The sequence below is a fragment of the Oncorhynchus kisutch genome, linkage group LG5 (assembly GCF_002021735.2).
Source record: "Oncorhynchus kisutch isolate 150728-3 linkage group LG5, Okis_V2, whole genome shotgun sequence".
Taxonomy (NCBI): Eukaryota; Metazoa; Chordata; class Actinopteri; order Salmoniformes; family Salmonidae; genus Oncorhynchus; species Oncorhynchus kisutch.
The window spans coordinates 36,760,260-36,783,669 of NC_034178.2; the positions used below are offsets into that span (position 1 = coordinate 36,760,260).

At 44.6% G+C, this 23,410-nt stretch overlaps 2 protein-coding genes across 2 annotated transcripts in view; both read left to right on the plus strand.

Annotated features, from left to right (window-relative positions):
• The first annotated feature begins 3,112 nt into the window (after window positions 1–3,112).
• LOC109890189 (EGF domain-specific O-linked N-acetylglucosamine transferase-like) lies at window positions 3,113–9,403 on the plus strand. The gene is made up of 8 exons (XM_031825010.1): window positions 3,113–3,705; window positions 3,787–3,858; window positions 4,745–4,831; window positions 6,974–7,042; window positions 7,233–7,294; window positions 7,536–7,655; window positions 8,027–8,129; window positions 8,356–9,403. The coding sequence occupies exons 2-8, from the start codon at window positions 3,826–3,828 to the stop codon at window positions 8,500–8,502; spliced, it is 621 nt and encodes a 206-aa protein (XP_031680870.1). The 5' UTR covers window positions 3,113–3,705; window positions 3,787–3,825; the 3' UTR covers window positions 8,503–9,403.
• A 6,164-nt stretch (window positions 9,404–15,567) lies between these two features.
• LOC109890190 (chemokine-like protein TAFA-4) overlaps window positions 15,568–23,410 on the plus strand; it is a 60,712-nt gene continuing 52,869 nt past the window's right edge. The window contains exon 1 of the mRNA XM_020482165.2: window positions 15,568–16,142. The gene's annotated coding sequence lies outside the window, so the exon portion shown is untranslated. The remainder of the gene's footprint in view (window positions 16,143–23,410) is intronic.

Sequence of the window (23,410 nt, forward strand, 5' to 3'; positions counted from 1 at the left end):
TAAACAAATAATAACAGCCTTAACAGCGGTACTGACTGAGATGTGATGGATCAACCTGAATGTGTGTTTTTGGCAGGGGTTAACATGTACCATCATTTCTGTGACTTTGTCAACCTGTACATCTCCCAGCACATCAACAACTCCTTCAGCAGAGACATAAAAATCCTCATGTGGGACACAGTAAGTACAATATTCTGCAGCCCAACTCCATTTCACTGATCTGAGACGACTGAATAAGTGCAAGAAATATGGTGATGGCTTAGCTGGGCCCTAAAATAGGCTAATTAGAGATTCCACCATGTTGCTGTCACCTCGCAAGCTGAATGTTTTGTCCAAAGGTGTTTGTACAAACAGAAGCAAGAGAATGGTTGTTTACCAGAGTGTTGTGTATCGATGTGCTGTGTTTCACATTTGACCACTTGCTTGTGGAGGAGATTAAGGTGAAGCAGTGGGTGTAAAACAGAATGATTTATGGGAAACCTTATCCTGTCTATTGTTCCCCCCTCTGTCTGTGGAGGCAAAAGGATAAGGATAGAGGGAGGGAGAGAGAGAAAATGACAGCAAGATGGAAAGGAATGGCCTTTCATCTGACAATCGTGAGCGAAGTCAGTTCGGTTTCAGTTCGATAATAAAGCAAGGTCGGTTCGGTTTCAGTTTGATAATAAAGCAAGGTCAGTTCGGTTTCAGTTTGATAATAAAGCAATGTCAGTTCGGTTTCAGTTTGATAATAAAGCAAGGTCGGTTCGGTTTCAGTTTGATAATAAAGCAAGGTCGGTTCGGTTTCAGTTTGATAATAAAGCAAGGTCTGTTCGGTTTCAGTTTGATAATAAAGCAAGGTCTGTTCGGTTTCAGTTTGATAATAAAGCAAGGTCTGTTCGGTTTCAGTTTGATAATAAAGCAAGGTCTGTTCGGTTTCAGTTCGATAATATAGCAAGGTCGGTTCGGTTTCAGTTCGATAATAAAGCAAGGTCGGTTCGGTTTCAGTTCGATAATATAGCAAGGTCGGTTCGGTTTCAGTTTGATAATAAAGCAAGGTCGGTTCGGTTTCAGTTCGATAATAAAGCAAGGTCGGTTCGGTTTCAGTTTGATAATAAAGCAAGGTCGGTGCGGTTTCAGTTTGATAATAAAGCAAGGTCTGTTCGGTTTCAGTTCGATAATAAAGCAAGGTCTGTTCGGTTTCAGTTCGATAATATAGCAAGGTCGGTTCGGTTTCAGTTCGATAATAAAGCAAGGTCTGTTCGGTTTCAGTTCGATAATATAGCAAGGTCGGTTCGGTTTCAGTTCGATAATAAAGCAAGGTCTGTTCGGTTTCAGTTCGATAATATAGCAAGGTCTGTTCGGTTTCAGTTCGATAATATAGCAAGGTCGGTTCGGTTTCAGTTTGATAATAAAGCAAGGTCGGTTCGGTTTCAGTTCGATAATAAAGCAAGGTCGGTTCGGTTTCAGTTCGATAATAAAGCAAGGTCGGTTCGGTTTCAGTTTGATAATAAAGCAAGGTCGGTTCGGTTTCTGTTTGATAATAAAGCAAGGTCGATTTCGGGTTGAGATTTTTTTTGTTTTTAAACATTAAATGCACCATACATTATGTGGGTTGACTGCTGTCACAACACAGAATAAAACAATAATATTAAGTCCCGTGATGGTAAGTGATGGTGTGACTGCCCATTGCTGCTTATCACTTTATTAACCATCCTTTATTTACATGACTTTACTTTAATAAAATATTTCAGTTGTGTATATTACATTTGTTTTATTTGGTTACTTTATTTCACTCCAAGTCATCATCTCGTCTAGAGAGCTGCTGCCTATGCTGTCTGACAAAATAACTATTTCAGTAGTTCTTCAAAGTAAATAAGACATACTTTTATGACTGCTGAATACCAAATATCAGTCACTTAGATCATGTCTTTTCAGGTAGAGATACACTATATATCAAAGTTTATTTGTCACATGCGCCGAATACAACAGGTGTAGTAGACCTTACAGTGAAATGCTTACTTCATACAAATTTATGTGGACATGCTTCAAATTTGTGGATTTGGCTACAGTATTTCAGCCACACCCGTTGCTGACCGGTGTGTAAAATAGCACACACTGCCATGCAATCTCCATAGACAAACATTGGTAGTAGAATGGCCTTACTGAAGAGCTCAGTGACTTTCAACGTGGCACCATCATAGGATGCCACCTTTCCAACAGGTCAGTTCCTTAAATGTCTGCCCTGCTAGAGCATCCCTGGTCAACTGTAAGTGCTATAATTGTGAAGTGGAAACGTCTAGGAGCAACAACGGCTCAGCTGCGAAGTGGTAGGCCGCACAAGCTCACAGAACAGAACTGCAGAGTGCTGAAGCGCGTAGCGTGTAAATATCGCATGTCTTCAGTTGCAATACTCACTACCGAGTTCCAAACTGCCTCTGGAAGCAACGTCAGCCCCATAACTGTTCGTTGGGAGCTTTGGGAAATAGGTTTCCATAGCAATCAGCCGCACACAAGCCTAAGATCACAAGAGTCGGCTGGAGTGGTGTAAAGCTCGGTGTCATTGGACTCTGGAGCAGTGGAAATGCGTTCTCTGAAGTGATGAATCACTCTTTACCATTTGGCAGTTTGATGAATGAATCTGGGTTTGGCGGATGCCAGGAGAACGCTACCTGCCGAGTGAATAGTGTCAACTGAAAAGTTTGTTGGCGGAGGAATAATGGTCAGGGGCTGTTTTTCATGGTTTGGGCAAGTCCCATTAGTTCCAGTGATGGGAAATCTTAACGCTACAGGACACAGTGACATTCTAGACGATTCTGTGCTTCCAACTTTGTGGCATCAGTTTGAGGAAGGCCCTTTCCTGTTTCAGCATGACAATGCCCCCGTGCACAAAGCGAGGTCCATACAGAAGTGGTTTGTCAAGATCAGTGTGGAAGAACTTAACTGGCCTGCTCAGAGCCCTGACCTCAACCCCATCAAACAATTTTAGGATGAATTGAAACGCTGACTGCGAGCCAGGCCTAATCACCCAACATCAGTGCCCGACCTCATTAATGCTCTTGTGGCTGAAAGCAAGTCCCACAGCAATGTTCCAACATCTAGTGGAAAGCCTTCCCAGAAGAGTAGAGGCTGTCATAGCAGCAAAGGGGGTACCAACTCCATATCAATGCCCATGATTTTGAAATGAGATGTTCGATGAGCAGATGTCAACATACTTTTGGTCATGAAGCAACTGTTCTCTAACCCTCTTGGTCGCGCATTCCAATAACCACTACATTTCAGTTTTCTCCTCCCCACTCAGCCCACTCACAGAAAGTCTTAGCAAAATTCACGCTTGATAATTTTCTCTTTGTTAAGAAGCTATTTTTGTTTCTTTTTGACAATTTAAATTTAAAACTACAGTAAGATCCTTAATTTTTACCCAGAAATGATTTGATATTCAGATAAAATCGGTTGCATTGGACCTTTAATCAGGTGGCTGACTGCTGGGCAAGTAGAGTTCTAATGAAACATACACCATAATTCAAAACAGTGTTTCATAATACTCTCCATGGAATCTGACATGAAGTTTAGCCAGTCCGATGAAGCAACTGAATTTCAAAGTCATCTTTCTGATGTATTTTTCTTCCTTGTCTGAGTTTTTACAGATATAGGGATCTGTTCAGTGAGACCTGGAATGCTTTCTCTGACTATGACATCATCCATCTGAAAACTTTTGACACTAAAAGGGTAAGAGAGAGTGTGTGTGTGGGGGGGGGGGGGGGGGGGGGTCATTCATGGTTGTATAACATATCCATTACCTTGAAACAGGTGTGCTTCAAAGACGTGGTGTTTACCCTGCTCCCCAGGATGAGATATGGGCTGTTCTATAACACACCTATGGTTCGTATTCTGTCTGTATCTCTTCATGTGTAATGAAAATATAGAGATAGGATTGCGCCGCCAATGAGGAAATCGGAATCCATTTGAGCTGCTTGGGTTGTCCCTGCCTTTCGGACTCCATGCCTTCCTCCGTGCCTTCTCTTATTTTGATCACATAGGCTTTATGTCTGTGGTTTTTTCTTTCATGCTTCTCGCCTCATCATGCCATTTTCTTTTATCATCTGTTATCCAGTTTGGTCATAACTCATAGCATGCCATTTGGGTCAAATATTTATGCTATGTACTCATCATCTCCAGCTCTTAAGTTATTTAAATGATAATTTCAAGGAGATTTGTGTAAAGATGGTATCATTTAAATACTTAGGTCTAGGGGGGGGTCAGCCTTGAGGTGTGAAATATTGATAGGTTAGCCTCATATCTGATGCCTTGGATTGCTCCTGCTGCTTATGTCATGTTTATATTCATGTGTTTATATTTATGACTGCTGTGCTCTGGCCTGTAGGAGGGAATCGTAGACCTGTGCTTGGCATGGCTTTAAATGTCTTTCTGTGTGGGTATGGAATGTGTTTGGATTTGTCGGATTTCTATCCAAATACAATTCTCACTGTGCATCTGTGCGTGTGTGCGAGGGACATTGCGTGTGTGTGTGACATTGAGTGTGTGTGTGTACATGCGTGTTTTGTGAGGGACATTGTGTGTGTGTGTGGGACATTGAGTGTGTGTGTGTACATGCGTGTGTGCGAGGGACATTGTGTGTGTGTGTGTCTTTGTGTGTGTGTGTGTGTGTGTGTGTGTGTGTACATGCGTGTGTGTGAGGGACATTGTGTATGTGCACGTGGGACAGACAGATGGAGCTAATGAATTTGTCTTGGTGTGTTAATGGTAGATATCTGACTGCCACAGTGAATTGATGTTCAGGGCCTTCTCCCAGTATGTTCTATATCGACTCAACATTCCACAGGATGGACCCAAGGTAAGGAATACTGACCACACATGCAGACACACACGCATACACACACACATGCACACACACCTTTTCTTCACTGGTCTGTAGCTCACCGATACAGGCTTTACTGGTCTTTACGACCCCAGACTGAGTGCATTTGACTGTATCTTTACGACCACTGAAGACTGTTGCGAGGATGCAGCTCATTGTGTATTCTCGGCTGATGCTAAGAATATGCTAACAGCCTTCCTGTGAGATGGCAGTGCTTGCGATACCGTCTCCCAGCTGAATAAGAGGTGTGCCCGGCCCTGACCCCCTCTCAGCTCCTCTCAGCTCCTCCTTTCATCCCTCTGATTAATGGTTCAGGGAGACAGCAGACTGCTCCTCTCTACCATTGTGTTCTACTCATCACAATATCAGCTCTCCTTATGCACACACTGCTGTTTCATGTCATCCATCTAATATGCTTTTCTAGTTGGGTAACTGCATGTATTTGGCATTATGTGGTGGTGTGTTCCCTCTGGGTTTCTCCTGACAGTCTGTGTGGTTTGTGGCTGATCACTTTCACAGTTTTTCATTTTTTAACATTAGGAGTTGTCTTCCTGAGGCTATTTCCAACTCAGATGGTACAATGCCAGTGAGACTGAAATTGAGTTTTGTAGGACTTTTAGCCACTAGATGGTGATGCTGTACAGGGCATTTACTCTCTCACTTGTTATATAAACCCTCTGTGCTGTAGCTCTATGTAATGTGTAAAAAAAATGTAATAAAAAATACTGTAGAAAACTCCCACTTCACCTCTGGATGGGAGCCTGCCCCTTATTGGTTGTGGGAGTTTTCTACAAGTACATCAAATTGAGATTAAGGTCCTTGAAAAGCTATGGATGGGTTTACAGTTTTTCTTAATCACATTCAAGCATTTTGGGGATCTGATTTGAAAAGTATCTATAGCAGCAATGTTCAAATGCTCAAATACATTTACAGGACTTCAGAAGATTTTCTTGCCTGAGTTCCCTGAGTTGCACATCTTAGACACACTTTTGCTAAACTTTAAATACAGATGTCATCATTGAATACAACATTCACTGTTAAGTGAATTTTACACATTATTGGAATTGGAAGAGAAATGTGTGAAATTGTGTTCAATGTTTCCAGTAATCAGTAAATACTTCTAAATCACCCCATCAGTGTCATACCATGCAAATATAGGGGAAGATCTAGGCAATGGGGAAGATCTAGGCAATGGGGAAGATCTAGGCAATGGGGAAGATCTAGGCAATGGGGAAGATCTAGGCAATGGGGAAGATCTAGGCAATGGGGAAGATCTAGGCAATGGGGAAGATCTAGGCAATGGGGAAGATCTAGGCAATGGGGAAGATCTAGGCAATGGGGAATAAGTTTAGATGTATATATATATAATTTTTTTCTTTCATGACATGTAAAGATGTGACCTTCCATTATAGAGCTTTGATGTGGATTGAGGCATTTACATTCATATCAGTTGTGTTTTTCCGTTGTATCCTTATTTATATTGTGTTTCTGTGCGCCAACGAAAAGTCTACAAAACAATGAGCCAATCAACCTATGTGTTGAATAGATGGAATTTGATTGTGATAATACTGATGAATGAATCCTTATTGCGTCTTTTTCATTGGAAGAATATTTGATTTGATGTATATTGTTTAGTGAAACATGCATAAAAGGAGTGTAATTGCCCATGATTGTACACCTTTGGATAGTTGTAATTCCAATTTTGATCATCATGATTTAGTGACTGCTAAGAACATGTGTTGATCTCCTGGGATTTTAAAAAGACAGACGAACTTTCTGCTTCGTCTGCTTGGACTCTATCTTTTTTTGTTTTTATGAATATATTTGCCATTTTTATGGTATAATATAATTTAGATGAATATACTGTATTAATGTTTTGAGAAGGCAACCACATTTTGAAAGTGCATTTACTGTTTTGCAAAAGGTCACAGAGTTCTGGTTCTTTTAGACTGTTTTGAAAATCGACAAAGTTGAATGCTTTTACACGTTTGAGAAAAAAATGTATTACGTGAAATGCTGGAGTTCTTCTTTGGCTATTTCTGTTAATACACCATATCCAATATAGACGTCCTATTTATATCATCTGACTACTCCTGATCCTTATGCTCTTGGTTTCAGGAGGGGAGGATTCGTGTCATGTTGTTAGCACGCAGCACAGACTATCGCAAGACATTAAACCAGCAGGAGGTGAGTCCAGTCTGAGGCAGCACTGCCCACTTCTCCCTCCCTCAATTGATTTACTGCCTCCTCCAGCTCTTAACTGGCCATTTAAAATCTTATTTAAACTGGCGGAGTAAAATGCCTGTGATTTATGCGGCCGGTGTCTGTGTTTGTTCCTCTCATTGATCAGAGAATGCATCTCACTGTGTTCATACAGCTCACAAACGCCCTGAAGACCGGGCCTTTACTCGAGGTCAAAGTGGTGGATTACAAATACAAGTGAGTGTGAACAGTTTGTGTTCTTTAGATGCATTATTGGTGGATAAATGATATGGTGCTGCTGGAGGACATAAGGCAGCAGCACAAAGGGAATTGAGTAACAGGTGTATTTTATTGTCTGACACACCGCTATTAGAGTGGGGTAAATATTGAGTGGTATACTATGTTGGAGTGAAGTCAGTAGGGGTATTATGAGTTAAGTAGTAAGTTAAGTTTCATAACTGTCTTGTCTTGTCTGAAGGGACGTCCCGTTCCTGCAACAACTCAGGATTACCCACAACTCTGACATCTTCATCGGGATTCATGGGGCGGGACTTACTCACCTGCTCTTCCTCCCTGATTGGGCTGTCATCTTTGAGCTGTGAGTGACACTGTTCAGTCTGTCTGTTTGTGTCTAAAACTGCTTTATGTCTTTGGGTTTTTCTGGGTCTGTGTATCTGTCTGTTCCATTGGATCCTTGTCTGTCTGTCCGTCCTTCCATGCTCTGTGAATGGTGTAGTACAGGCCAACAGGGCAGAGTGCTCCCTGTGCCGTCTGTGCTGGATATAGTGCTATCTGTGTGATGGGTCTGGCAGCATGCTGTGCTCTGTTAGCCCTTAGCCATGAGGTGCAGCAGTGAATAACGGCCTAATTAAACAGGCATTCATCAGGCCAGGCCATGCAGGGCTGGGAGGCATACTGAGAGAAGAGAGTGAGAGCAGGAGATAAAGTGTCTGCATCTGTTCTCCACAGATATAACTGTCAGGATGAGAGCTGCTATCGAGATCTGGCTCGGCTGCGGGGGATCCGATATGCGACTTGGCAAAAAAGGGACAAAGTGCTCCCAGAGGACAAGGTGGGACACTCCAGTACCGCTCCTGCCACCTCCACCTAACTCACTGCCCCAGGTCCCCAGAGACACCTTACCAATCCCCACCTGTAGCTGCAGCATGTACCACCAGACTCATCTGTCATTTTGTCTTTAGTATATACACTTGCGTTGCCTCGCACACACTCACAAATCACAGACCTGCAGTGCGGTGTTCATAACGACTCTTTCTTTCACCCCCCCACACACACAGGGTCACCATCCCACCCTGGGGGAGCATCCTAAATTCACCAACTACTCCTTTGATGTGGAGGAGTTTGTGCATCTGGTGCTGAAAGCAGCAGACTTCGTCCTGAACCACCCCGAATGGAAGCCCCGGCTCAGCCGTGATGAACTGTAGGCCCCCAGCAGCAGACTTCGTCCTGAACCACCCCGAGTGGAAACCCCGGCTCAGCCGTGATGAACTGTAGGCCCCCAGCAGCAGACTTCGTCCTGAACCACCCCGAGTGGAAACCCCGGCTCAGCCGTGATGAACTGTAGGCCCCCAGCAGCAGAAGGAACACAGGACAGTTAGGTGAAGCCAACACAGCCCAGGGTACATCTCAATAGAGATAATGAAGACCAATCAAATGGCCTTGGCAAACCTTATGAGTGCCTGCTACCATTTTCCTTGCTAGAGAAAAGTATATACTCCTTACAACAATTGCCAAATTTGTATTACATGCTTCCACTGGTGTGTTTGCCAGAAAGAACATTTGTTTCATTTCTAAACAATGTGCTTATTTTCTGCATTTTCTGATAAAGTTGTGTGTGACAGACAGGGATGTACCTTTCAGCATGTTGTGTATGTACCAGTTTGAACAACACTTCAGACTGGTCTTTGCAGGTGTTTTGTAGTCCCTATCGCACACAAACTATCGAATGAATCTAAAGCTCAATGTTTTATTTATGAGAAAGGGAGTCGGACCTTTTGGTCGATGTTTTGCAAAGACTTGTGAAGTAATTTTATATTTCAAGGCCAATTGAAACATTTTGAAATAAATATTTTCAAAAGAACTTATCTCCTTTTTTTTGTGTGCAATTTAACCCTAAAAGTGGCAACATATTTTTTTTGATGACCAAATTGGTAATGATTGCAAAGTAACACCTGTCAAGCAGTAAAATAATCAAATAAAAACCTTTTGTAACACAAGTAAATACATTTTTTTACACATTTATAGTCAAGTTTATGTAAAAAAAATATATGTTTTTGTGTGTCATGTTTTTAACTGTTATTTGAATAAATTTCACCCATAGCAACTGAAAAATGTGTTGTGATTCTGTGATACTCAAGGGCTGAGAAATTACAGATTGAGCCAGTCTGACATACCGGTACAACCGATATGGGCAGTATGATCAGATTTTCGGAAAGCTATGGGCTGTCAACTCCGTTCCAATTTAATCTGAAAGATGAGACTCTCACCTTGGTATAGAGATTGACTGGAAGCTTAATATGCATTTACATTTTTGGGGGGGAGTGGTGCCATATGTATATCTTTTCAGGGTACATGCATCTTCTGTGCTAAATGTGATGCTTTTATGACAAAGTGCGCACTTGAATAACATTTTTCAGAAAGATTATTTTTTATTTATTCCATATTAAGACAGAAATCATAGTAAATTGTGTTTTTTCGTCAGTAACTAGTTGCTTGACAAAGTCTTACAGTTCCGGAATGGATCAAAAAAAGGGTTTATAAATTATGTTTTGGACACTTGGGGTCCAAATATACCCGTTGGCGCTAAGCATCAGTGATTTTATTAATCATAATTTTAGTCAATCTTTGATGGTGACCATGAACAGAAACGCTCTGAACTTTTCCAAAATAATTGCTGATCTCAAACAATTATTTTCTGTGGGTTTCATTATTTTAGTTAGCTGGGGACTGGGGAGGAATGTCTCCCCACAAAAGGGCACTGTTTCAGATCTTTCTGTAAAAACCATAAATCTGTCTGACCTCAAAACCACCAAGCCTGTGCTATCGGTGACACCGGTTCACCGCTAGATGGCAGCAGAACACCACACATTAGTCAACAGATGAGTTTATTTCAGGATTACACAGCAGAGGATTGCACGGTGTGGCACTGCATTGATTAGCCTGAGACTGCTTTCTTGATATAGTCTGTTGAACTCCTGTGTAATCTGGGTCAGGATTTATTCAGTTGATTGATCATATGATGAATGATAGATAGGCTAGCTCTTAAATATGAATCAGGCTACGTAGCTGATGTTCTAAAGGATTGTCAGCAGTTGTACCCCGTTCACAACACTAACACAGAAAATATCATGCAGGCAGGCCTATCTGAGCTGCTCTTGACAGACGTTGTGGCTGAACAGACTGTCTGGGATGAACACTATTTATGGGTCGGCTAAGGTTACGGCCAGTAACCTCAAATAAAATAAGAATCTCTATGCAGCGGATGAAAAGTGGGGAAACAAGATGTATGCCCTCAATAACCTTCATGGCAGCAGAGAGCAGAAGGGTATCCTACGAAGCAAGTTAGATCTACTCAGGGTTTTCTAAAGCTAACCAGTTTCAGTTAGCTTCTCACTCAAGCTCGTGCTTCATCTGCCTACGATGAGGGTGGGTGTTGCTCGTCCGCCTGCCGCTAGCAGGCTTCTAACTGCAAGTGCAGTTCTGCTGAGAGAATGATGAAACATCAACCCAGGGGTGAGTTAGTGCCACATTTTCATTTGTGACAAAATTAGACAGGCTATGAGGTGAAATAGAATTTTAGACGTGTTGTCTTTCTTTTATTAGTATATGAACATTGTCAATTAACTCAGAAAATCAAAATGTCAGTTGTGTGTGTGTGTGTGTGTGAGAGAGGGAGAGAGAGAGAGAGAGAGAGAGAGAGAGAGAGAGAGAGAGAGAGAGAGAGAGAGAGAGAGAGAGAGAGAGAGACAGAGACAGAGAGAGACAGAGAGAGAGAGAGAGAGAGACAGAGAGAGAGAGAGAGAGAGAGAGAGAGAGAGAGAGACAGAGAGAGAGAGAGAGAGAGAGAGAGAGAGAGAGAGAGAGAGAGAGAGAGAGAGAGAGAGACAGAGACAGAGAGAGACAGAGAGAGAGAGAGAGAGAGAGACAGAGAGAGAGAGAGAGAGAGAGAGAGAGAGAGAGACAGAGAGAGACAGAGAGAGACAGAGAGAGAGAGAGACAGAGAGAGAGAGAGAGAGAGAGACCCTTGGAAACCCGCGGTGGTCCATTCAGTGAGTAGTGTGTGTGTGCGCCTCCTGTGTGTAATTAGGATGGAAGCATGTGCTGGGTGAGTTATGGTTTTTCGGTGCAGTTATGTCCCCAATCGTTATCTATGAGCTTTAGCCATTAGCGCTTATGACAGCGACTTTTGGATATTTTCTTCAGGTGTCCCACATGGTGCTTTCTAAACAGGGCTGCTTGGGTGGCCTTATTTCGTGTTAGAAGTAATGATGTGTGTCTACCCTGGAGGTGTTGAATTACCGCCTCCTCTGTTGCTCTTAATGTGTGCCATATGGGGGGAGAAATGAGCTTGAAATATGCAAGGAGAGGGTGTGCTCATTCAAAGAGAGTCTATGGCTTAATCATGGGGAAGTGTGATGTGCGTAAAGTCATTAAGGCACATCTCATCCAGTGATTCAGACTAGATTAGGGAGAATTAATGCACTGCAGTTTTACCAGTTGGGCTTTTGAGGTTTGAGGTTTCACTGCCAATGCAAGGGAAATACACTATATATACACAAATATGTGCAATCTCCATAGACAAACACTGGCAGTAGAATGGCCTTACTGAAGAGCTCAGTGACTTTCAACGTGGCACCGTCGTAGGATGTCACCTTTCCAACAGGTTAGGTAGAGCTGCCCAAGTCAACTGGAAGTGTTGTTATTGTGAATTGGAAACGTCTAGGAGCAACAACGGCTCAGCCGCTAAGTGATAGGCCACACAAGCTCACAGAATCGGACCACCGAGTGCTGAACGCGTAATGGGTAAAAATAGTCTGTCCTCTGTTGCAACACTCACTACAGAGTTCCAAACTGCCTCTGGAAGCACAATAACTGTTCGTCTGGAGCTTCATGAAATGGGTTTACCTGACTGAGCAGCCGCTCACAAGCCTAAGATCACCATGCGTAATGCCAAGCGTCAGGTGGAGTGGTGTAAAACTCATCGCCATTGGACTCTGGAGCAGTGGAAACACTTTCCATGGAGTGATGAATCCAGTGGAGGCTGCTGAGGGGAGAATGGCTCATAATAATGGCTGGAACGGAGCCAATGGAATGGTATCCAACCATGTGTTTGATGTGTTTGATGCCAGCTATTACTATGAGCCCGTCCTCTTCAATTAAGGTGCCACCAACCTCCTGTGGATGAATCACGCCTCACCATCTGGCTGTCCGACGGACGAATCTGGGTTTGGCGGATGCCAGGAGAATGCTCCCTGCCCGAATGCATAGTGCAAAGTGTAAAGTTTGATGGAGGAGGAATAATGGTCTGGAGCTGTTTGTCATGGTTCTGGCTAGTCCCTTCAGTTCCAGTGAAGGGAAATCTTAACGCTACAGCATACAATGACATTCTAGAAGATTCTGTGCTTCCAACTTTGTGGCATCATTTTGGGGAAGGCCCTTTCCCGTTTCAGCATGACAATGTCTCCGTGCACAAATCGAGGTCCATACAGAAGTGGCTCGTGGAGATCGGAGTGAAAGAACTTGACTGGCCTGCACAGAGCCCTGACCTCAACCCCATCGAACACATTTGGGATGAATTGGAACGCTGACCGCAAGCAAGGCCTAATTGCCCAACATCTGTGCTTGACCTCACTAATGCTCTTGTGGCTGAATGGAAGCAAGTTCCACAGCAATGTTCCAACATCTAGTGGAAAGCATTCCCAGAAGAGTGCAGGCTGTTATAACAGCAAAGGAGGGACCAACTGTATATTAATGCCCATTATTTTGGAATAAGATGTTCGTCGAGCAGGTGTCCACATACTTTTGGTCATGTAGTGTATATAGGCCTAATTCCACCGTTGGTTCTCACTGCAGTTCAAACACTACCCACAGAGATCATTAAATCAATAAGCATTGCATCCCTTGTTTTGCCATTTAACTAACTTGTCTAGGCCTATCTAGTCTAGTTTGTGAGCTCACTTCTTTGTCATACTATGCTCATGTCTTTTCTACCCAGGCCATAGATTTGATTTAGTTCTCATCATCTATCTCCTCTCTCGTCCATTTCCCCTAGTCTTTTTGCACAATATCCATCAAATGTGTCTTATAAAAAAAACATGTCTCACCACTAAGCAGAGATAAATCAATTACAGTGATCTCATCTTACCTCACCACTTCTACAGGCGTCCAACAAAGCAGGAAAACATTCTCTTTCAGGGGATAAATGTGGAAATATTGATTGAGTGGGAAAAAAAATATTCAAGTTATGACCAGATATTTCCATGTTTTTCTCTCCGAGGCAACGATTCTGGGGGGAAATAGTCCCAGAAGGGATACTATTAACCTGGGTCTCTGGAACCCGAGACGGACTTTACTCCACTCTTACCCATTCAGCAGTATTTCTTCCATCAACTCTTTTCATGCCAAATGGGATATATGAAGGAAGTTGAAAGATATTATCAATATAAAACATATGTCTTTATGATAACCTTGGCTTGGTCTCTTCTGAAATCACTGCTCTTGCTGAATATACCTGTTTGTCTACCGTACCATGGCTTACATTTCATTTCACATTTAACCTCAAAACTTGATGCCCAGCAAAGTGGGTTTTTTTTTCATCTCAATTTGGTTTGTTCCAATACAACCTGGCCGTTTGTGGATGACGAGATAAGTGCTTTTGATGAAATAATATTAACGGAATGGTCAGGAGTTTGAAATGAACCCATTGGCCGTTTTCACTCTTCTGCTAAAAGGCCCCACATCCACATCGCTGAACGCTGGGTTCATATTCCTGAAATCACATTAGCTGGATTTTCACATAATTATGTCAAAATATCTTGACATCATCCAGCTGGAGATCACGTTGAATCCAATAACATTTTGGTGGCTGGTCTGATCTGACAACTGAGCCAACGCAGACAACAGCGGGTTTTTAGTCTTCACGAGGGAGCTGGCCATGGTGCTGAAGTCCTTTCGAGCGCCTCTGTCCTTTTCCGCGGTCCTACATTGTGTTCATTCATGTAGGCTACCTCTATTGGAAGAAGTAGAGCCATCCCTCTGTTGAGTCAGTGAGGGAAACTGCAACATTAGCTGACATCAATCAACATTTTGAAGCCTGTAGTGGTTGGTGTTTCAGCGCACGTGACAAAAAACTTTGATTTGATTGAAAGTAGCACATGTTATATCTTCTTAGGCATATTGAAAATGTATATTTCATGCAGACAGGTAGATTCATAAATGTAGGACTAGTTTTAGTCCAGGTTAGGCCATTACCTCATCAGACCGAGATAATGAGTGACCATGAGATGATATGTGAGGACCTCACTTCGCTTCAACTGCAACCTTACAGCTCACATTCTACCCCCCCACCCTCATAAAGAAGAAAAACCGTCCAGCCCCGAGCTCAGCGAGGTTGTTTTTGGTAAATATTTTATTAGATAAATGTCTAGACAGGGGAAGTGTAGACTACTCGATGATGGAAAGTCATCGCCACGAGAGATTGATTGTACTAGCTGAATTGCACCGGCCGGGCCTAGCCACGTGTTTATCTGAGCACACTCAAAACGTATTTTATTTCATGCTCTCTCCATCAAAGCTTCAGTATTGCAACATAGGCTAACTGTAGGCCTATGTTTCGCCTATTCGATCAATGTAAAGCAAGCTGTGTAGACACAGTGAACAGAAAGACAAGGCACTCCATATATGATATGCCCTCGAATCTCTGACGTGGTAAAACATCTGCAGCATATCAAGTCCTGCAGCCGATTCTCCTCTATTTGGTCGTTAGCGGACATCGACCTGGCCAAAGCCTAATGACTATAAATACAGCGCTACGCAATCCATCGCAAAGCCTTCATAGAATATTCTAGGGATCAAATAATGGATAGCATAGGCCTATATCTTGGAGCATATCTGTGAGACGGAGTTGATTCAATTTGGTTGTTTAATCACCTTGGGGGTTGACATTTACACACCTACGCGCGCGGGCACAGAATCAAGTAGGCCTAGGCTGTTGATATTTATCCACGGTTTGTTAAATGATGTTCGAAGTGTGGAAGCGAGCCGGCCTATTATGTGATGCTAAGTGTAATCGATTCAATCGGTCAGTTGAGCAGCTGCCAAGACTTTTGGATCGCATTCATCTCGTCATCATCTCTTGCCTCTTGATTTTCTCCTTGGACTTGCCGATGCCGTCATTCCAGCACATCCCTCACTTGGCTACTTGTAAACTATGACATCAGTGAACGCATACTTGAGACATGGCAAATGGGGCGGGCGCAGCGAAAGTGTTCAGAACCGGGAAGACAGCCTCACAATTCTCATGTCAAATCGATATCAGCTCGGGAGGAGCGCGCACGGGGAGCGCAACTATCATTCTACCATCACCATCACTCTCGCTTCTCCAGCCGCTAGCAGACCCGTCTTACGGGCATTGGCGGGGGACCATTGCCAATAACACAATTAACTTGTGTGGAACGTTTAGAAAACACGAGTCTGTGTTCTCGTGTTTGGATTTATTCACTTTTGGTGACTTTTTTTTAATGCCACGAATGAGTAACCTTCCCATGTCTATGTCACTGTCCTCTTTTGGTTCCATCTATTATGGGACGCAGTATAATAACTAGAGGGTGGATCCAGTCGATAACCAAACTCAGACAGCTCACCCGGCTCCCGTGCGGTGGCACCCCGGCTTTAGCCCACCCCGCTGCCAGAGAGTGGCCGGCTCCGCTAGATGGACAGGGAGCTCGAAGGATTGCCTAGTAGTCGGAAACCGGATTCAGTGGAGTGAAGAAAAAGCAACACACAGCAAGCGTGCTATCCCTGATTCCTAAACAATTTGATTATGCCATCGGTTTTATAGATTTAGGTAAGATGTTATTTTTCATTCTTAATTCCTTGCATTGATTTGAATAGATTACCTGCTTTCTTGTTTGTTCCGTGACTGTTCCATGGACTCGGACGCACACGGTCAATGATAGGCTAATGAAATAGGACCAGGGTCAGGAGAAGACTGCTTTTAGAAGAGGTAGGCAGGCACTAGGCAGGCTACCATTTGTCATGCAGCACAGAGGAGGGGTGGTGATCGGTAAGGGGAAAATAACTTTGATGTTCTGGTTTTCTACAGTGTGACCAACCTGTCAAATGACCACTCTGTGAGAGGACGTTTTAGTGAAAAATACTGGAATTAAACAAATGATCTTCACACTCTGACCATAAAAGTCACTTTGGATTCCTGTTTTCTTTAGATTGCTGAATCTAAACCGTTGCACCGAATTGACTGTTTTAAATTAATCCGAGGGAACTTCAGAAACATCCAAATGAATGTGAATGTGTTCGCAGTAAGGGCAGCGATTGAGGAGAGATTGATGCAGTGTTCACTGCAAGGTTAAATAAGCGATCGGTCGGGGATCTGTGCTGCTTAGCACCTATTGAGTGGTACGCAAGGCTGATCCGCTGATCTGGCTCTTTTTCACCCGATTACGCTTGGATCCTGATCAGGTGGGAATAGAGAGGGAGCAGAGACGCGAGCGGGCTGGGAGCACACACACACACACACACACACACACACACACACACACACACACACACACACACACACACACACACACACACACACACACACACACACACACACACACACACACACACACACACACACACACACAAAGAGGTAAATGACTTGGTGCATGTTAATAGGAGCAGTAATGAGAGCCAACCCCTATTATGTTGTAATTGTTAGTCATCCCACCGTCCTACTCCTCACCACCTCCTCGCCACTCTTCTCTCTGTTCTGCTCTGCAATTTGTACAGTATAGAGAGTGTAATTATTTCCCCATTGTTTCTCTGTGCGGTAGTGGCACTCTGCAGAGACCGTGTCATTAGTGCAGGGCAGAGGGGGAGATGGAGAGGGCCCCAGAGAGAGGAAAGGTTTGGGGACTTAATTCTCATTGACAGTGGATGGCCTGTCTCCCTCCCTGCCTGCAGCACTCTCTTAATATGCAGTACTCTCTTAATCTCTTAGTGATCTCAAGGAGATTACTCTAGCAAACCTGGCCTCTTCTTTCACTGAACCGTCATCAACACACACACACACGCCACACACACACGCTCGCCGCACGCAAGTGCTCGCCGCACGCATGTGCTCGCGCACACACACGCACACACACACACACACACACACACACACACACACACACACACACACACACACACGCACACACACACACACACACACACACACACACACACACACACACACACACACACCTTGTGTATGGGCATAATTTTTCTCGAGGGTTAGCGATACGATGAGGATTCTTACCAGAATATCGCCATTCTGCTTACAGTGTGTGGCTTCCCCTCTGTCTCTTTCAGACTCTGTGGTCCAATTCCATCTTTCAACCCCCCCCCCCCCCCAAACCATCTCCCACATCCAGACTCATCACCACCCTCTCAGGACCCCCACCAGAGAGGGATAAGGCCTATTCTGTGAGGCCCCTTCATGGCATGACACCCCCATCCTTTCCCAGCAGGGGATTTATCTGGCTGAGTGATTGTGAATAAGGAGGAGTGTATTGTGTGCATTTGTGATGAGTACAAGGCTGAGCGGGCAGGGAGGGAGACAGGCCATCCACTCCTGGGTGATCCGCTAGATAAAGAACGCAGGAATCATGGGTAGCAGTGTGACAGATCTGAGATCAGCTCTACACTGGCATTAGCAGATTCACTGTGAGCCCTTGTGATTGATGCAGTGCAATCCAGAGAAGAGGAGAGGAGGAGAGGAAAGATCCTCCAAGCAAGAAGGCAGAAAGAGAGAGTGAGAGATGGAGGCCTCGAATTTGTAAGTGAGATTGGTCCTGATGGCCATTCATCCTTTCCTCTTCTGCCCGAACCGTACCATACTGTACTGGATAGACTCCAGAGAGAGATCAGAGTCAAGCACAGCCTAATGCAGATCAGGAGCTGCACAAAGCCTTCCATCAGAGCCAGGCTGAGATGGAGGGTGCAGCCAGAGAGCAGTGTCACCTCTGGAGGAAGGTAGGGCAGGGCAGATTAACATTAGAGGAAGTCTTTGTGCCTGTGCCATGAACAGCAGGAGGCGGAGGACACAACCTCTGCCATGAAGAGGAGCCATGGTAAGGGTAAAGGTCAAAGGGCACAGCATTCAGAAGAAGCCTTGTTAACAGTGCAACAGGGCGACCGTGTCATGTCCAACAGTGTGATGTGTGAATTAGAAATCCCTTTAGCCCTTTTGCTTTGGTGAATCAAAGGGAGCCTCTTTAAAGAGAGTGATTAGTTAAGGAATCCTGTTGAAGAAAGATTGAATCCCTTGTGTTCTCTCCTCTCTCTCTCTGCTACTCTCTCCCCTTACCCCCCCCCCTCTCTCCCTCTCTCTCTCTCTCCCTCTTCCCCTCTCTCTCTCCCCTTATCTCTCTCCCCATCTCTCTTTCTGTATTTTTTTCTCTCTCTCTCTCTCTCTCTCTCTCTCTCTCTCTCTCTCTCTCTCTCTCTCTCTCTCTCTCTCTCTCTCTCTCTCTCTCTCTCTCTCACTTTCCCTCACCCTCTTGCTCTCTGCTATTCTCTCTCCTCTTATCCCCCCTCTCTCTCGCTGAGTGTGCGAAGTCTCTGTGCCCCAGGAGGCTGCAGTAATACAGTTAGGGAGATGAAAATGTGTGGTGTGCAACAGCCTAGAAAAGAAGTGTGTGAATGAGGAAGGCAAGCCCTGGAGGACAGAGGCAGAGCAGAGGGAGGAGAGAGATATTGCACTGTGGTCCGTTGAGCTGGTTCTCCTTCGTTTCTTCTGCATGTGGTCCACTGCTTCCCAGGGTTCTGTGATGTCCACCCTCACACTACATAATGGAGTCACAGGTGCTGTTGTCTCCGGCAGGGCTGTTTGGCTCAGGCCAATCTAACATGGCTGGCTTAGATTTAGAAAGAGAAAGCACAAAGTTAGGTGTTTGTTTGTGCAGGTAATGTATTTCTGCAAGTATGAGTTTTGAGGTTGAAAGAAAATAACAACTTCCTAAATGTATTCAGTCCAGATGTTGTCTTATCACAGAATCAACCCACTTCCCTCCAAAAAAATTTTCACACGAATCTCACATTTGTACAGACTTTCGTTTCTTATCATCAAAGTCTATGATAGATCCCTGTAAGTAACGGTAATGATTGTAATTGAACAGTCACAGCTTCTATCCATGGTGCATTATATATCACCCAGGATGCAATCTGCCACTGTGGCAGCTGGCAGATGTGCGGGTACGCGTGAGCGACATTGTGTGTGTGGGTGATTATTAAAGGCTCCCAGTGTAGACTACCACGGGGCCACTGATGAGGGCTAACTCCACTCCTAGAGCCCAAACCAGTCAGCCACAACAGCACCCAGAGCAGCACTACAGGCTGTTGGGGGGATTTAGACCTGTGGGACTAAAGACTGAAAGGGAAAGATGAAGGGTGGTTTGTTCTTCCTCTGTTGGTGAGTATGTGTGACTGTGAGAGAATGTGATGAGTGTTGTCTATTGTGTGTGCATTAGTGAGGGAGGTTGGTTGTGTGTGTGTGTGCGTGCGTGCGTGTGTGTGAGTGCTTGAGAAGCAGATTAGTTTTTGTGTGCGTGTCTCGCTCTCTCTCTAGAGAGAGATCTCTCTGAGTATTGCGGCAGTGTGTTTGAAGTGATGGCTTTGTAATGAGAGCTCCAGGCTGCCACTGGTCAGGAGATTGTCTCTGAGGAGGACTGATGTCACTCACAGGATCAGTGGACAACGTCCTGCTCGGGGGATGTTAGAGGATGAGACGTCATTTAATGTGTTTGTGTGTGGTGTTTTTGTCTGTGGATGTGTGTGCGTGTGTGTGTTAGCATTCACATTGTGCATGTGTATGAGTGTGTGGGTTAGAGGCCTCTCGTCTCGAGGGGAACAGAGCAATATGGTGTCAGACCCACAGACAAATTAATTCACTTATTGACACCACTGACACGTCTCAGTGACTTTGTAAAATGAACATTGATCAGTCTCTTTCTCTCTCCAACCCCCCCCTCTCTTTCTCTCCCCCCTCCCCTATCCCCCCCATACCTTTCTCCCCCCAAATCTCCACCCCTCTCTACGGCCTATGTCTCTCCCTGGCCCGCCCATTTGCATGCGTGGCTCATTTGGTCATTAATATAATTACGTGCTAGCCGGTACCAGCCTGGTCATTAGCAGCAGAGGGGCCTGAAATAATCAGGATGTTGGCCGTGTGTGTGAGGGCTCTCCTCTCTCCATGAGACAAGGCCCATTGATTGGTCTGGTCCATAGGCATACAGCACATAGCCAGCTGGGTGGAGGAGTCAATGAACCCAGTGCATTCCTCACCGCTAAAGACCCAGGATTAGCTCAACTTCAGAGTGGCTGTGGCGCCGCGCATAGAAAATCAAACCTAGCTCCACATCAAGGTTGTTTATATTCCATTAATCATAATTTGGACACAAAGCACAATGAATTGCTGTGGTTCTCGGGCTATCTGCCTGTCAGGGCTTCTTTTGGCTTTGTTTGCTCTGAAGTTGCTCGATATGATGGCGGAAGACTGACTCTCTCTCTCTCTCTCTCTCTCTCTCTCTCTCTCTCGGCTCTCTCTCTCGTCTCTCGTCTCTCTTATCTCTCTTTTCTTCTCTCTCTCCTCTCTGTCTCTCTCTCTCTCTCTCTCTCTCTCTCTCTCTGTCTCCCTACTCTCTCTCTCTCTCTCTCTCTTGCTCTCTTCTCTCTCTCTCCTCTCTCCTTCTCTCGCTCTCTCTTGATGGTGGCCAGCGATCAGGATTCAGTGACTAATTGTTGAACATTCTCTCTCTATATCTTCATCACACCTTCTGTACTACCCCTGCTCGCTGCATAGTGTAGTTCATCGCCTCTCTCAGAACCTCTAGTCCTTTTTGATCCTTCACTTCCTTGGGTGGTTGAAAACAAATAGAAGAGATGAGATGAAAGATGACAAAAGAAGGAGTAAAGAGATAGATAAATATATAGAAAAGGAGAGAGAGAGGAGGAGAGAGAGAGAAGAGAGAGAGAGAGGAGAGAGAGAGAGAGAGAGAGAGAGAGAGAGAGAGAGAGAGAGAGAGAGAGAGGAGAGGAGAGAGAGAGAGGGGGAAAGTCCAAGACAGAGAGAGGAGAGGGAGGACAAATAGAGAGAGAGAGACAAAGAAGGAAGGAATACAAGTGAGGAAGAAAGGGTGGGAGGGAGAGGAGGAAGGAAGTAAAGAAGGAAAGAAAGAATGGAGGAGGGAAAGAAGCAAGGAAGTGCCTCAGTGAAGACAGACGAGTAGTCAGAAAGCAGCCCAGTGAGGACATAAATACTGTTCTTTCACTACAGTGTTGAATCACAGTGCTTACCAGAAAGTACAATCACTGCCTTTGGCATGAAATGAAAGAGTTGCAAATCAAATGTTATTTGTCACATGCTTCGTGAACAACAGGCGTTGACTAACAGTGAAATGCTTACTACAGTAGCAAGACAGACACAGATTTCAGATGTTTATTCAGACTCCCAGCTGTCTACAGTATAGTGGGTGCATCTAAAGTGGCAACATACTGTAAGGATGCGAGTTAGGTGTCTGGACCCACTGTTTGTCTCCCATCCATATCTGTGTCCTGAGGGACGCTGACTTTTAATGGTCTTTTATTGCTTTATGAGAAAGTGCTGGATTTATGGCGTGGGCCGTGACTCTGTCTGCCGGAGCGCTGTAGGAGCTGCTCTGATCTATGTCAGGCCACACTAGCTGTCTGGGTTTAAAACGACGCCCTCGTAAAGCACACAGTAGTGGTGCTGGGTATGTCTGGGCTGAGCTGGGGCTGGGGGCTGGGGGCTGGGGCTGGGGGTTGGGGCTGGGGGCTGGGGCTGCAAGCAGGTTGGCTCCGTAAACGAATGTTTATTAGCCTGTTAGTGTCTGTTGTTCCATAAAGCATGGAGTAGGAGGAATCCATCTCTCCCATCCTCAACTGGAGAAGACCCTCCCTTACGCCCAACTAGCTGCTTTCTGATGAGGATTGTTGGCCTCTGAAATGGACTGTCATGCCCAACCAGGGAAAGATACATGAAGGATGTTGTACACACACTCTCTCTATGCATGTGTAGTGTGTGTGTGTTTGTGTGTGTGTGCGTGTCTGTTGGCAGGGTGTCCAGACTCCCTGGAGCTGCCGGTAACCTGCTTGGACACATGAAGCACGCTAAGGGACTCTGGTCACGTCTGCTTTTCATCCTTAGTGCAGAAAAAGGAGGAGGGTGAAAAAAAGAGAAAACCATACGAATAAAAACACATCTGGTCGAGTCACCGGATCTGGGGGCGGAGTCTCTGGTCTGTGCAACAGGGTCTGGATTGGACTAAGTGCAGGCCGATCAATTGTGCTGTAATGGTACCTTACCGCCACCGCCATCTCTGAGCCCTGCAGTCAAACCTGGAGAGGGGCACAGCAGGTACTGTCTCTGGTAATGACTATTCTCTCCTTGTTCTGAGACATTTCTACACAGCCAGGGGGTTATCCTAAAATAATAGCTTGTGAGTGTGAGGGAATGCCTGCCAGCAGTGCCCTTTGACCTCTCTGGTAGCCCACACACAGCACAGACCAAGCCATCTGACTGAGGGAAGTTTTATACTCCATTTAAATGAGCAGAGTAGAGGACCCCAGTAGCATAGAAAGACTGATTATGATCCCAGTATTGCCAGTGAGCTAAGACATTGGCATTACTATTAGTATTGGGAGCTAAGTTAAGTCTTCAGGTCTCAGGCAGCGGTTGTCGTTATGTTAGTTCACTGAACCACCTCTGCTACATAGGTTTCATATGTGAAAGAACGTTGGCTGTAATGTTTCATATGTGAAAAGAACGTTGGCTGTATGTTTCATATGTGAAAAGAACGTTGGCTGTATGTTTCATATGTGAAAAGAACGTTGGCTGTATGTTTCATATGTGAAAAGAACGTTGGCTGTATGTTTCATATGTGAAAAGAACATTGGCTGTATGTTTCATATGTTGAAAGGAACGTTGGCTGTATGTTTCATATGTGAAAAGAACGTTGGCTGTATGTTTCATATGTGAAAAGAACGTTGGCTGTATGTTTCATATGTGAAAAGAACGTTGGCCAGATCTGCGCAGTTGCACTGCACAGGAAA

Coding starts and splice junctions, on each gene's coding strand:
- LOC109890189 (XM_031825010.1), top strand. CDS start 3,826: ATGAGATATGGGCTGTTCTATAACACACCTATG. Junction 7,043..7,232: donor AGACATTAAACCAGCAGGAG/GTGAGTCCAGTC, acceptor GTGTTCATACAG/CTCACAAACGCCCTGAAGAC. Junction 7,295..7,535: donor GTGGTGGATTACAAATACAA/GTGAGTGTGAAC, acceptor TCTTGTCTGAAG/GGACGTCCCGTTCCTGCAAC.